The sequence below is a fragment of the Tinamus guttatus genome, unplaced genomic scaffold, assembly GCF_059628265.1.
Source record: "Tinamus guttatus ecotype Peru unplaced genomic scaffold, ASM5962826v1 Tinamus_guttatus_pri_ptg000198l, whole genome shotgun sequence".
Classification (NCBI taxonomy): domain Eukaryota; kingdom Metazoa; phylum Chordata; class Aves; order Tinamiformes; family Tinamidae; genus Tinamus; species Tinamus guttatus.
The window spans coordinates 630,009-645,387 of NW_028288732.1; the positions used below are offsets into that span (position 1 = coordinate 630,009).

Sequence of the window (15,379 nt, forward strand, 5' to 3'; positions counted from 1 at the left end):
TGTCCTGGGCTGATCAGTGGGCTTTCCTCTGAGAAACTGAGTTTCACTTGAAAGATGATGCGCTCAGTTTAGCTTTATCCTCCATTTCTGCTCCCCACAGACCACACCACTGAATTATCTCATGTCTTGGATGTCCAAAAATAGATGCTCAGGGCAACGTTACTGTCTTTGGCATTCATTGCATGAAAACTTAGACAGGGCTTTTGTCATATTTTGAAGTCAATTACAAGCTAATTTTCTACTGATTAAAAATATCCTGATGGCTGTTTTGTTCCTGCAGAGTAAAGCCTTCTAGCACATGCAAAACAAATTTGGCACGTCCTTCACCAAAGGCCGAGGCCAGCCCTGTGCTGGCCTTACGTAAACTTTGGTCCCTGTACGTGATCACCTGCTCCCTCTGGGTGTCTCCTGAGGTGTCATCACGAGGAGGGCTAGGACACGAGCACGGTGGCTTTCCCTGAGCGGGTTTGGGAGGTGCTGGCAGCATGTGGAGGCTCCGTGGTGGTGCTGGGGCCACCAGCAGGCGCGTGAGGCGCAGAGCTGCTGCGCTCGGCCGTGAGGGGGAAGGGTCAGTGCCTGTGAGGTTCAGCTGCCCTCACGTCTAGGTGGGGATGAAGCAGAGCCTGGTTAATTCCTGCTCTGGAGGAGTCAGCTGGGAGAAAAAGTGAGTGCTGCCGAGCTGAGGTGAGTGCCCACCTGGCAGGGCGTCAGGATCGCTCGCCCTGTCGGCCGGGCTGTGCCCGTGCAGCTCGTGGCAGCAGGTCTCTGCCCCTTCTCTGTGGGTTCGCGCACGGAGTTACCTCAGGTTCCAGTAAAGCTTTGGTCATCGTTGGACCCAATCTGCTGTGATTGATGGGTCTGCTCTCCCTGCTGCTCTTAGACACTTGTGGTGTCAAGAATCAGAGAAGCTGGTAATGGGCTGCATAAATAGGGTGGAAGTGATGACACCATGTCAAACTGTCACTCACTGTCACTTGACTCTTCCACACTTTAGTGTGAAGGGAGGATTTGCAGGATCAAACCTCCCTCTGCTCCTTTAGCAAGGCTTTTCCAGTTATTTCCTTGCTTTGTGCATCAGCCAGGACTCTACTTCTCCGCATATTGTGCGTGTTGTCCTCTGTCTAGGACAGAGTATGACCCACGCTCTTAAGCTGCTTTGTGTCAAGGCATCACTGAGGTGTACAGGAGTTGAAAAAGTCTAAAGAATTAGGGAATGAGCAGGAAAATCTGAGTGGTGTTGTATAACTCAACTAAGAATCACTAGTTCTGGAAAGGATCAGATTGGGTGTCTTTAAGGTAAAGATTGTTTTGGGCAAGAGACTGGGATGGAGGAGATAGGTTAGAAAATAGCTTATTTGAGCTCCTTGTTTCTGGAGAGTTTAAAGCTGGGTGCTTACAACATAGAATCAACAAAGACCTTGATGTCTATATAATATATAATGCTACCTACCTTCAGTGCGATCTGTGGTCTGTCTGGAGCCACCTTCCTTCCTTCCACCTTTTGTCTGCACAGCTTGGAGGCGAGCTGTACAAGCTCAGCGCTGGCTGCTATTCTCTAGCTGTACAGTGACTTAAAGCTCCATTGTAATAGGTGCTATTGTAACCCAAGGAAACCTGGGTCCTGCCAGCTGGGCTGCCCGCTGCTGCCCTGCAAATGAACTGCTGCTGCTCTAGACTGGGGTGAAGAGCAGGGGGAACCATTGACTGCACTTATGGGAAGATCAGATTAGCTCAGTGCGAGACTGTAGCTGCTGGTCACTGTGTGGATCACTAAAAAACCCACTTGTGATCTGCACACACGGACCTGCACTGCTTGCCAAGTTATCTTGAGCTCTCTAACGTGCTTCAAAATAACAGGTTTTGTTTTCCTAAGAAAAAAGCTTCACAACTCTTTATTTCCTCCTTTTACTATGTAGCAGCTAGCAACGGAAAAAGCAGCAGCAAAGGAAACTCTGTTGCTGGGTTGGTTGCACAGAAAGTCCTTAGGCAGAGAGCAGGGACAGGGTGGAACATGGCACTGGGTCTAAAATAGGCTTTGCTGTTTCAAAGGCTGAAAAGCTGCTTTATACGGGAGCCCAAATGCAACGGGGTAATATGGAATATGAAGTGGTAAGGAGGAGGCTGTCAGTGTGAGAACCTGTAAGAAGCTCTGGCTGGTTTATGGAAAGCTCTCTGAAATTACAGGATACCGTCTAAAGTAACTCAGCTGGAGATGAGTCTCTGTGAGTATTGTTAACTTTTCCATGACAAGCAGTCATATAACATCTAAACCAACAGTCAAGGCAGACTCTTTTCCTTCAAGTATGATATGTTTTTTTCTTTGGGCTTTACAGGGGATTGGGAAGTGCTGGTTAAGATTTCATTAACTCACTGAAGATTTCTGCTTTCACTTGCACAGATGAAATCATGCAGCAGGAGATACGACCGCTGGTTGCAGTGGATATAATAGAGCAACTCCACAGGCAATTTGCCATCTTATCAGGTAAGAAGTTGCTAGTAATAGCACTCTGATTCTCCTGGGTATGTGCTGGAATCTGTCATGCTGACTGTCACCCTTCAGCTCTGCACAGCAGTTGCAAAAGCAATTTTATATTGCTAGTGAAAAGAGCCATTTCAATCTAACCTTCATAATACATAAAACTGATAAATCCCACTTGCCTTGCTTGTTTTGCTTCAGGAAAATTTTCTATGCTTTCTCCATACACCTAAAGGTGTTTAGAGGGCAAGAAACTTGGGCCTTTTTATTATGTATCTTCGTATAATGTCTGAGCATCTTGTTTGTGGGAGAAGCTTTTGGCCCATCAACTATTCAGGACTTTCCCCCCTTTCTCAGTGCTTTTGTTTTACAAGTGGTTCACTTCTAAAGTGCACACAAAATGACACTATGTCTGTTCCGAAGAAATAGCAGATGTTGAAATACTTGCTAAATTATTTAAAACACTTATTTTGGCTGCTGGGAAGAAGAGTCCTTATCTAGTCCTATAATGGCCTCTGCTGTTTCTGTCTCTGTTTTGTAAAAGAAGAAACAGATTCACTTTCCTTATCTGTAGATGTAGATGACTAAGTACAAAACACTTAGTTGACCGTATGTAAGGCGTTGTTATCCTCAGACAAAATACATTTGCTGTAAGTATATTCAATACGGAGTGAAGCATCTTTGAAGAATTCCTGTTCATCTGAAGGGTCACTCTCGTTCTGCTTGTGGGCACTGGTCTATATAGGGTATGTGCTATTGAACTCTCTTGCAATTATTTGGTGTTCACACACTGATGCTGTGCAGAATAGGGGGTGGGAGAAGTAACAGGCCCATCTCCCAAAGCCTGGAGCACTTCAAGAGGTGTTGTGGAGCTCAGCCTTCATGCCCTGTGAGGTCAGACTGCCTTAAATGTAAGGATTTCAGAACTGTCCTCAAGTGTGTTGCTCTCCGTGTCTGGGGCAGCAGAACAATTGCTGTGATCCACAGCAGCAGCACTGCTTGGAGGGGGTTATGGGCTGGGAGGCCTCTCTTTCTGTTGATGTGGGGCAGAGAGTTTGCTGTCCACGAAGGACGTGCTGAGAAATAACAAGTAGCCGTAGACACTGGCCCATCTCTGCCTCCCGCATTGAGATCAGGGCATGTTTGGGAGAGTGACGAAAGGCCAGATCCCTGCTGCTAATGAAGGTCTTGGCGAGGGCCGGGCATCAGTGTTCCTGGACTGAGGAGGAAGGGTCAAGCCCAAGCCCTGCAGCGCCTGCGTTGTGCTGCTCTTGGGCAGGCAGCCCCTCTGCTTGGGGAGCATTGCTGGGCACGTGCAGGCCCTGCTCTGCAAACGACCAAGTCGCCAGGCCCAGTCCTCACTGCAGCCTCGCTTCTTTATGTTTCCAAGCTGCAACACAAATCTTAAGTTGTTTAAAACATGATTCTTATGAAGCTTTCTAGGTAGCATCCTATGGCAGTTTCCTAAGTGTGATGGGCCAACTGTTCTGCGTTCAGCAAAGAGTATCTGCCTGAGGGGAGGTGGAAGCAGCTGCCTCGTATGAAGTGAAGCATTTCAAGGGTAGCACTGCCTAGAATTCCCAATATAAATACACCTACATGCAGAAAAGTGTCAGAAATGATGTGCAAATTTGTTCAGAGCTCTTGCATCACACCACTGTTTGCTGGATAAATGCACTTTTCAGCCTTGGTGTTAACTCCAGTCAGATCATGACTGGGCTGCTTTTCCACTCTTTTTGCAAGCAAAGAAAATGCTTAACAGCTGGCCTCTCCAGAATGCTCTGCTTGCTTTTCTGCTTTCCAGGCATGCAACGCTGGTGGAAAATAACATTGTTTTCAAGGCCTTTGATTTAACTGATACACCAGTGTCTGAAAACATTTATATCAGTGTAAACAATACCGAGTGTGTTGAATTCAGGGCTCTGTGTCATGTCAGTCTGGTAAAATGTGGAGGACTGCTTTTCTTAAATCCCTTTACCTTGCAGCATTTGAGACAGTAAAAGCTACACGTGAAGTGTAACATACAACTTGCAGGAAGTGATCTACTAAACAGGAAGAAAACCTCATTTCCCGTTCCAATGAGCAACGTTGAATGTGGCATAGAAATGACAAGGACAGATTAAAAAATATTTCAGGTATTTATGGGCTTGTTATTTCAGCAGTGCCTGTATCCTCACCTGCTATCTGACCAAACTCAAGATCTCTTTATCCCTTTGTCTTGCATCTTAGTCTGTCAGTGACTGGTGCTGAGATGCTACAGAAAACACAGGGAAGAACAGGAGTCTTCCTTGCTATCCCCTCGCTGCCCCTTGCAGACTGAGACTTAACTACTTACACCAGAAATGGCCAGGCTTTCCAAAAAGCATTTCTCTATTTTCGTTCCATCTAGCAAAGAACTAGGAGCAGTGTGGTGGGTTTTTTTGTTCTGTTTTCTTACTCCAATGAAAGCTGGTCTGAGAGCTCTCCTGCCTCATTTCACTTATTAAAGTAATTCACACAGATGACCTCATTTGATTTTCGGGCAGCTCCCTGCTCTTTCTTACAGCCTGCTGCTTTTCATTAGGCCCAGGCAACCACAAATATTTCAGTGCTTCAGTGCTTGCCTGCATGGAGACCAAAACTCTTCTGGTATTTAGGCTTTTTCCTGGTTCTCCGTGCTGTGATATTTCAGCTCTGTAGTTGCTGCCTGACAAAGACTCTGCCTTTTGGCTCCCTCACAGTGGGTAGTAGGGCTCCCCCCTCTTGCTTGTAGAGTGCTTTGGACTGATGGATCGTGTAATCTGCTTTTCTGCCCAGGGTTGTAAAACCGGGCTGCACTGATTCATCCTAGCTGAGGTTGTTTCCTTCCCTCAGTAGGCTGCAGCCTCCCGAGGGCAGCTGCTGCCTCTTCCACACGTGCCTGCTCTGGACCCCTGAGCATCCAGCTCTGCGCGTGTTGGCGGTGCCGCCTGGCTTGTGCTACCCACATCTCACCTTTCTGAGCTCTCCTGCTCCGTCCTGAGGGCACCAGATCCACTTGTTCTATGCTCGTGGCAGTGACTCATTGACTCTTGTGACTCTGTAATGAGGATTTGATTAATTTCAGCTTTTTCTTACTGCCTGTCAGCAGGGGCTGCTGCAATGCAGACATGACATCCCTAGCATGAAAGCAGAAGGGATGAGGAGGACAAGCCAAGGCTGTTTGATTTGGATGTTTCTTGTTGCAGAGTGCAGCTGGTCCCAGTGTCTCTGTGGCTTCATCACTTTCCTCTACAGTTGCAGTGTGCAAACTTAGCAGAAAAGGAGCAGACTGTCTTGCAGTTCCTGGGCAGATGGCAGAGGTTATTGCGTAGCCAGTTAATGAGACTGATTGCTAGGGCCTGGTTATAATGACTGCATTAGATACAGCCTCTCTTTGTCCTGGCTCTCTAGCTACCAGAACCATCAAGGCTGTACAACCCATGCAAGAGCAGGGAGACTCCAAAACTTTCCGCGGAAGCTGTGGTTGTGGAAAAGGCTCCTTGCAATGTGATGCTGGGTCCTGAAGCACACACAGTCTACTCTGGTCCTCTTTTCCATGAGCTGACCCATCTCTGCTTAGCTTGTGAGATCTGCTGGAAGCAGTGGTTAAGTTCTAGTCTTGAAACTGCTACTGCTTCTCACTTTCCATGGAAACAACAATTTCAATTATGGTTTTACAGCTGTGACAACATAGAATTGCTTTGTGCACATACCCAACTATGTTTGACCATATGTTTCCTGTAGTTAAGGGTAGTTGTTAAGGTTTAAAATAGGGTAATACTGAAATGCTGACTACTCTAACATACACCAGTCTTCCACAAAGAATGGGGATGTATTAGCAGAATACTGCTCCTGTCCTGCTGACAGACTAAACCTGCTGTACAATCTGTGCTGCTCCTCTTTACCTGCAGTTTCACACTGTTCTTATCTGTAATTACTCTGTCAAAGAGCCTCACTTGCCAGCTGCAGCAATAATGGATCCTGTTACTAAATTGTGAATTTGAGATAAATTGTCATGATGTGTATTAGCAGAGATTCATTTTCTTTATGTTCCTGTTAGGTTAACAGACTTCAGTGGATGGAAGACTATATCTTAAAATGGTAACTGATTCCCAAGCCAGTTTAATTTCCAAAGTTTGGAGGGTATTTAACCATCTGCTTCCAGTTCAACTGTTTATTTTGGAAATCCTGGCCTGATCCTGCCAAAAAGGCAGTTTGGGGCTTGTATAGGGATTTATACTAGGAAGCCTGATTTAATTCCCAAGAGAGATTTCAGCATTTGCAATCCTTAATTCACATGGAGGGGAAGTGGGAGAGGAGAACAACCCTGAAACCCAAAGCTAATCCTGAACATGGCACGAGCAAAACCTGAGGCAGCAAAACTTCAGCCAAGACATGACTGAACCCTCTGGCTGTCTGACCCGCTGCATGAGCTGTGCGTGGCTCTGCTGTGACTCAGGCAGCTCTCTGCATGTGGGCAGACATGAGCAATTTGCTTCACTGTGACAGCAAAATCTGAAAGAAAACTTTCCAGTGCTAATGGATCAGTTGGTGCCTGGGAAAGGTTTAGCCAAACTATTGCAACTGCTCCTCCCAAATGGCCTGGTTTTCCAGGGGATTTGGTGTATTCAGTAAAACCTGGTGAGCTGTTACTTAAAAAAAAAAAAAAATAGCTATTAATGTTACCAGAAAAGCTACTGGCTATTGGCTAAGAGTTAAACGTAGACCCTGAGTACCTAAATCTGGATATGTTTGGTCCCTGGACACACAAGGCATAGGTGGCCCAGAACTGGGGAGCGGGTACCTAGATCAGAGTTCTGTCCAGGTATTTGGCTCGCAGTTGTGCTCTCTTGCTGCTTTGATAGTCATACCACAATGTGACTTCAGCAAAGTGAGCTGTCACACCTTTCATACTACAAAGCAAGACTAAAATACTAAACTTTTCCTATCTCCATTCCAAACCCTGTTGTCCCCTACACCTATTCCCCTGTACTGTTTCAGCTGCTTTGCTGCCACAGCTGAGTTCTGGCCCCCTGTTTAAAATGGGTAGCCGGGCACCTGGTAAGTCTATCACTGTATCCTATGACACATGAGCTTATTTTAAGAACTTGGGAAGTTATATCCTTGGACACTAGGGGATCAGCACACGTCTGTGTGAGCAATGGTCCTGTTACCTGCCCTGCACTTCCCGGTACACCTTGCACGCCCTCTCCTGCTTTTCTTTCCCTTACCTATTCACCATATATTTTTCTCCTGTCACCCAGGATTTTCCTGTTCCTTTGGCCTGTAAGAGGAAAAGTTGAACAAGGAGCTGAGGTAGAAAATAAGGAGAGTGCTCAGGATGAGAAGGAAAGGGGAGCTGTGATTCCATGGGGAAACCAGACAGGCAGTTGAGCTGAGTTGTAGCCTCTTCCACTTAAGTCTTGCCTTTCACCAGATAGCCCAACTAACTGCTCCCGCTAATGATTTCTGCCTTTTGCTCCCCTAGTCACTGAGTTTTCTACATTTTTGTCAACACAAAAGGCTTAGCTGTTTATTGAAAATTTTCTGCAAGCCTACATCAAAATTAATAGTTCTTGTGCCCCTCTGCGCACACACGCACGCTGCTCTGGATTGGGAATAGGGCCCAGCATGGAGCTTGGGCACTGCATGAACGGGCAGGTCAAAGGAGCTGGAGCTCCTGAGGGAAAGCGGTGGAGCTGATGGTAACAGCGTGTGGTGTTTGTGGGAGCTGGCTGGGGAAGCTCGGGTTTCTGTCAGGAGATGGCGGCAAAACTGAGCAGAGCTTTCTCCGCAGGCAAACCTGGGCCAGCTGTGACAGGGTGACCTGGGGTCTGGCAGTACAAGACCCCTGGGAAGCTGCTGGAGGCTCCCTGAGGGCAGCAGGGGCCAGGACCTGCCACGAGTTCAGCCAGAGGCCTCTGCCGCTTCCAGCTGAACCTCCAGCGGCTGCTGCTCGCCGGGGCCGCTGCCCGTTCCCTGGCCTGGCTCCAACGCTCGGAGCTGCCGGAAGGCGTTGGAAGAGGCTGGCTCTTGGAAGAGCGCTGCAGGGTGGCACCTAACGGGAGCTGGAGGAGCTGCAAGGCGGCCCATCCTTCACATGAGGGCAGGCGCTGGGCTGTGTCCCTGAGATCTGTTTTTTGCTGTGTTTTTGTTCCTGCCTCTGACTGCCCCGAACATGAGTGATTTCCCGCTGCTCCCGCGGGTCCTTCGCCTCCTGCCTCACGCCATCCTGGCTTTCTGTCAAGCTCCACTGCTCCGGGCAGCCCGTGGCCCCTTATCTTGCCCTGCAGACACTGCTGAATAGATCAGATGTACCCGAGCTGGCCCTAATGCAGCCCTCTCCTCAGCTTTGTGCTCTGCTCAGCACTTCTTCCTTTCCTTCTCTCTCATTCTCTCCCCCTGCTGCCCTCACTTAAAATGTCTTTTTATTTTTATTTTTATTTATTATTTATTTATTTATTTTAGAATATTCTTTCTTTTGACCTTCAGTAGAGGTGCTAGACCTTATGTTCCCCTCTGATTTATTTATGTTAGATTGTAATTTTTTTCTGATTGGTAACTTGAATCTTTTCACCAGTGCTGCCCAGGAGCTGAGCACTGTCCCAGTAAAGACAAGGATTGCAGAGAACGTTTTGGGCCAGATCCAGTGCACTGAGCCCTTATGATTGGGGAGCTATGTGAAAATTGTTCGTGATGGATTTTAATCCTTGCCATGCCAAGGCATTCAGGAGCTAATTAAGGTATATTCTGGAGTTGGAAGAAATCTGTTTGTGACTTGCTGGAAAGCAAGGGTGGTGGCCCGGAAAGAAAGGGCTGCAGCCTCTCAGCTCAGATTCTGCAGAAATTTGCATAGAGCGCTGAACATGGCAAATGCTGCAAATCTTGGTGTGGTTAGGAAAAAGCTGTCATTAACAATTGGAGAGATGCAGAACTGCTTTGTCAGAAAGAGTGAGCTTCAGCTTCCTTCCATACGCAAGGAGCTTCCTTCTATTGTTGTTACTTTGCTAAACAGATGGGTATAACAATGTTCTCCATTGCAACCTAAACCTCCAAGTCCAGGCATAGGCAAGAACAACCTGTTCCTCCTAATGGATCTGTGTTGTTACTTGCCCCTATCATTTTGGAGATACCAGCTTTCTCTTTGCTACAGCTCGTAACAATTTGATTGACAAAACTTCACCCTAATTTCAAAGTAAGGCAGTTTCCTGTCTCTGTTTCCAATATAGCTGTCATCAGGAATCTTCTAAGCTCTCTTCTGTTGTAGGCAGATGTTGCCTTCACCTTGAAAAACTAGATTGGACCCCAGGAGAGATTAAGGGTGCATGGCCTAGTCGGAGGCAAGGAGCTCCTGCGTCTTGGCTAAGCGCTCAGGCTGTGGCTGCTCCTGAGATTTGTTGCCAGTGACGAAGAGAAGGGGCTGAAGTTCACCCTGCTTACATCCATCCTCCCTCACGTGGCTTACTAGAGGAGATGATCCTGTGATAAAAATAACTCCCCCGATGTTGACAGTACCTCCTCAGGCCACTTCATCGGCTTGGGGAAGAGAGGCCAGAGGAAGAGGATGCGCATGTACAAATGTGCGTGTAAGGGAATGGGAAGATAGAAGGGATGCGCAGAGGCCCTGGCAGCAGGAGCATGCAAAGTGCTATTGGAAACTTGTTGTTTACACAAATCTTGACTATATCACGGGTAAACCACCAGGTGCTTGGAGAAGGGGATTTTGGGGATCTTTATCTTGTCATTCAAAGATACATATTGCTGCTTTAATCAAGAATATTTCTACTGACTATTTTTGTACCTCTTAAAGAGTTGGTGCCTTTATAATGGCAGTACCTGAAATAGAATGAGAAAGGATAACACTTAGGAGCTGTGTGAATGTATCGTATATGACATCATGTGTCACATATGACATGTGTAAAGATATCATGTATGAGAGACCTTGGCGCGCTCTGTTTTCACCAAAAAAAGACCAGACGAGCTGTTTAATTTTCTAGGCTCTTACTGGTGGTGTCCAGAAGATGTCACTAAGCATCTACAACCAACCCTCCTAACTGGGTAGCAGTGGACAGAGGTCCTGGCCTGCAGATTGTAGCAAACAACCTGGGCCAGGGGACAGTGTGACTAGTTTGTGTGACAGCGCGTTCAGGGTCACCACTGGTGGCCGTGCAGCCCAGGCCTGGGTCCGCGTGGAGGCCGCGGTCACCGTTTGAAGTCTGACCCAGTACAGTGCAATGGGTGATGCTTCTTCCTTGCATTTTGGCTGAGAGCCTCGTGAGTCTCCATTAGGCCCATTTTCCCCCAGTAGGATTATTGATTGGATGATCTAACACAATGGGACCTTTTTAGGTATAATTAAAGCAATCTTACACCTCTGGAAAGGAGAAAAGGGAGGGAAAAAATGAGTCCTGATAAAGCCACCATATCAGTGACATTGAGGAGGAAAAGTTGCTTTTATGCAGAATTTCAAGGGGATTTCATTGGAGTGAATGAAGAAAATTGTTTTAATAGTAAAGGAAGAAGCTTATTTGACTGGACAGCAACAGCAAAATTGACTCACTAGTTCTATTAAATAATTAGGCGTAGGCTCCATAATTGGTGTAAAGCCTTGAAGTGCTGTGGAAACCAGTGGTCTCTCTCTCTTGGAGGGTTGTGTGGATACAACAGGTGCTGGTGAGGTGTCAGCAGGGACAAGCAGTGCAGTGGGGAAGGAGGGAAGTGAGGGTGCTCACACCAGCTATTTTCTAGAGCATTTACCAAACACTCTTTGTCAGTGTCCAACTCCTAGACCCAATGTCTAGAGGGAATCAATGTCCTGCTGTGTCAGGTGCTATACAAGTACATAGAAAGATGCTGTAATCTTATCGCAGGCAGTTATGTGGGAATGGGAAGTAAAGGATCTAAGGTAATGTTTCATCAATATTGTGCAGAAGGTTTCTGGAGAAGCTGGGGATACTGTTTCATGTTATACATGAGACATAAAGGCATAAAAATCTCTCTCTGATCTCTTGACTTTTTTTTTTTTTTTTTTTTTTGGCAGGAGGAAGAGGGAAGGATGGGGCACCCATTATAACCTTCCCAGAATGTGCAGGATTCAGCGACATACCCGACGAGGATTTTCTGAATGTGGTCACATATCTAACCAGCATTCCCAGGTGAGGCTGATTACAAAAACCTTCTAATTTCCATGAGCTTTCCTTCTTGTTGTGCTACATCTAGTGGTGCTATTAGGAGATACCAGAGTCTCTCCATCCACCTGGTCTGTATGAAACTTTCCCATGGGTAAGAGGCTCTAGGAACCATTTACATCATCTTTGTGGAAAAGAAAGCCTCACACACAGCAAGCTGTTCAGCACTTGGACTGAGTGGGAGAGGGATGTAGATTTGAAGAGCAGCAGTAATGGTAGCAGAGCAAATAAGTGGGATATTTGTGACAAAACCTTGGTGTACTGTGTGTAACAAATGAAGGGTTACAGCTGGAAAGAACTGCACTTAATGGTCCCTGTGGCCATTTATTCTCTGTGTGTGTCTCCTTAGCTAAGGAGAGATAAGAGCCTACATTGAAACATAAGGGCACTTTAGAAAGGCAAAGTAATATAATGTAAACTGTTTTCATTTCTTTACCCTTCTGGAGAAGCAGAGAGCTCTCATACTTCCCAAGAAATATTCCAAGCTTTGATCAAGACAGAGAAGTTGTCCAAGCTCTCACCCCCAGGGAACAAAGAGGATCCATGCACTCTGGAACTGCAGAAAAGTTTGCCATGGCCCTTTTAAAGTTAGTAGTGCTGTGAAAATACACACCAGCTGTCCTGGTTTCAAGGTTATCTAAAAATGGCTGCTGCGAGTTATAGAACATTATGAAACACCACCAACTGCTTGTATATTATCAGGAAAGCTGAAGTTTACTCTGAACAGAGTTTGTTCTGTAAACTGAGTATCGTCTTGTCCTCTTTGCTTCTATAGTCACTTAAAGTCAGTAGAAAGGCTCCTGTCTGGCTTCCGCGATAGCTGAACTTTGTCTCCTGGTCACCATCCCTAAATGAGCATTTTGCAAACTGCAGATCAATACTTCGATTTTCCTCAGTCTTCTCCTGGAGTTCTAAGCAGCAGCCCAGTAAGGAAGAGACTAAATAAAGCCTTAGTTTCTAGTCTTTGTCTGCTGCTATGTTGCAAAAAAAGTGGGAGATTTTCTTGGATCTTTGAAGAGAAAGGAAGAAGCAATGCTGTAAAGGGCTGATGCAGATGATTAGGTTATGGGACTTAGGACTATGGGCTCATGCACTAGAAATTAGCCTTTGGATTGTAGCATAGGGAACTGCTACACTACATTACAGTTATTGCTGTGCTGTTTATAAGAAACTCTAATTACTTGACTGTAGTAGGAAGCACAGGCTTGGAAGAAGCAAGTCTCTAGATCTGTTTTATCACTAAATACAGTGGTGGTAGTGGCCAGCACCCCAGTGGAGGAGGAAAGACAGAATGCTGACCCTGCTTGTGTGTGTGAGGGTGGATGGTGGTCCACGTGACAAATGTTGGACATCATCAGTGTCAGTGCTGGCTGTGAGGTTTCATTAATATTGTCACACTCCTGTAGTCATTTAAATCTGTCTCATCACACTGGATGAGTGAAAAATCACAGAGGTGTTGCTCTTGTGAAACAATTTCCAGTGAGTCAGGGGAAGAGCGAAGCACGTGCCACAGTGACTGCTCTTGCAGGCACCACGTGCTCTGTTTGCTGGGAGATTGCTCCACAGCTAGGAGGTTTGCTCCTTTGCTGCTTGCCTGCGGCTCTGCTAGGGGAGTTACACACACTCACAGCTCTGAGGAAATGCAGTGAGGCTGGATAGCAGCTGAATTGCTTTTTGTTTATCCAAAGAGAGAGTTTAATAATTTTTTCAGCCTCCTGATCCTGTCTGTGAACCATGGCTATTTGTGCTAGCTAGAAGCACAGCAGGGATTTATTATTTCCTGTGGTCTTGTGTATAAAGGTGCTTAGAGGATGACGAGGGGAAAACGTGCCTCCTTCAAGTTTGAGTAAGAAGTTTTCCAGCTCCACCTACATGTATTCCCCATCAGGAGCTGCCAAAATAAGCTGAGAGGAACCACACACTGTGAGCTTAACAGCTTCATTGTTCCACCCTGCTCTGTAGGACCTTTGTTCCACAAGGCAATATTCCTCCTTCTGTATTTCTTCATTAACTTCTGGCCTGGAAGAATAACTAGCTTCAGGGTTAATAAAACAGCAATAGTAACTGAGAAAAACACAAAACTAGTTTGTCGGTTCTTTATGCTTGGGATGTTGGTGGGTGATCCCTTGCTATATTCGCACATGTTGGAGAACCAGCATGTTACATTGTCAGAATAATGAATGGAAGTGTTAAAAGTGGATTCAAAGTTTGGAATTTCAAAATTCATGGAAAATAAATCCATCTGTGACAGCTGAATACAATGGCTGAGATGCAAGCTCTAGTTGAAGAAGTCCATGTATTCTTTAACACTAGGACTTGGGAGAACAAACTAAGGGCAAACTAAGTGTCCTTCTCACTTTGCTTCTGCTCTTGCCTGCCTACCTTTGCTTTTATTCAGTGTATCAGTTCTGAGTTTCCTCTTCCCCTGAGGCATCCCAGAGCAATGTTAAAAGAATGGTGAGTTATGTCTCAGAACCTTGTCAGTAGGTCAAGACAGCGACAGTATATCTATTTTACAGATCAGGAGGTGCGTGTAGGTCATATTTTACACTAAAAACAAGATAGCAAAAATCTGTGTTGAATAAACGACTGCTCAGCTTGATTTAAGATCAGTGACAGGCTGGGATTGGAACCTGCATTTTCTGCACCCCAGCACATGGCTCTGACTCCTGGATTCGATCACAGGTCGCACCGCAGGCATGCGAGCTGTCCAGGTAGTCTGCTGGTCACAGCTGTGGTGCTTTTGCAGAGGCTGACTCTGCATCTCCTGAGATGCTGCTTGGAACTTCCCAGCCTCCCTGCAGAAGGCAAGGGACAAAGCATTCATTTAGAAGAGGAAAAACCTGAGCAGCAAGCTTTGCTTGTATGATTTATGACATAAGCATATGAAGTAAAAACTCCCTGTGGCATAAGAATTGGCCCTGTTTTGATACAGTCAAGCCTTGTTAATCTGCAATTAGCTGATCTATGCACAGAGAGTCTTTCCTCCGTTTTAGTAAGCAGCAATAGGACCGTTTTTCTCGTTTCCATAGTATAGTAGAGCTTAGGAGCATAGTAAAACAGCTTTCCTGTATGCATGTTATTTCTCTGCTAGTAGTTCACCTGTTTTATTCTTGAAGGGGGATGTGTAAGTATCAGAGTGACTGAGAGAGAATGAATAGCCTTTCAGATTGTGGAGTTATACAGGGTATTGCCGTGAATCAGGTAAGGTGAAGTATAGTTTGAAAAGCAGCTCACCCTGCTTAACATGGAAAATATTTCCCTTTTCATAGATCAATGAACTGGAGAAATCAATAACTTTTTTTTTTTCTGGCAGATATAGAGAGAACATCTCTCTTTTGTACTGTCTATTTCTGCATATCCTATAGAATAAGGTTCATGTTTTCTCATCTGAGAAAACATTGAAAAGATAAAGGCAGATATTAGTTGTTGTTATTTAGGTGTACAGGCACCTTCATTCTTCATCTTTGAGGCTGCTGAGTTCATTTACTTTATGAAGCGTTGCATAACACGCTATTTTTTGGTGAGCCGTAAGCCAGTCTTGAACTTCTGGCCTTTAAAACATGAACTGCTTTCCAAGATGGCAGATCAGTTTACTGAGACATTTAGAGTCAGATTAATTTTCCCTCTGGTCCAGCTCCTGCTCATGAGAGTGATGCACCAGGGTGCTTGTGTGGATGTGAATGTGTCAACCTGTGCAAATGCATACACCTGT

General features: G+C 45.8%; 1 protein-coding gene across 7 annotated transcripts in view; it reads left to right on the top strand.

Annotated features, from left to right (window-relative positions):
• Nucleotides 1-15,379, top strand: part of MCF2L2 (MCF.2 cell line derived transforming sequence-like 2) — a 135,004-nt gene that overhangs the window by 10,543 nt on the left and 109,082 nt on the right. For 6 of the 7 annotated variants that reach the window (XM_088523851.1, XM_088523853.1, XM_088523854.1 and 3 more), the window contains exons 2-3: nucleotides 2,399-2,482; nucleotides 11,517-11,631. In XM_088523851.1, the coding sequence (XP_088379977.1) occupies nucleotides 2,399-2,482; nucleotides 11,517-11,631 (199 nt within the window). Of the gene's footprint in view, nucleotides 1-2,096; nucleotides 2,223-2,398; nucleotides 2,483-11,516; nucleotides 11,632-15,379 lie in introns of those variants that run through there. The other variant, XM_088523855.1, reaches the window with a different exon arrangement.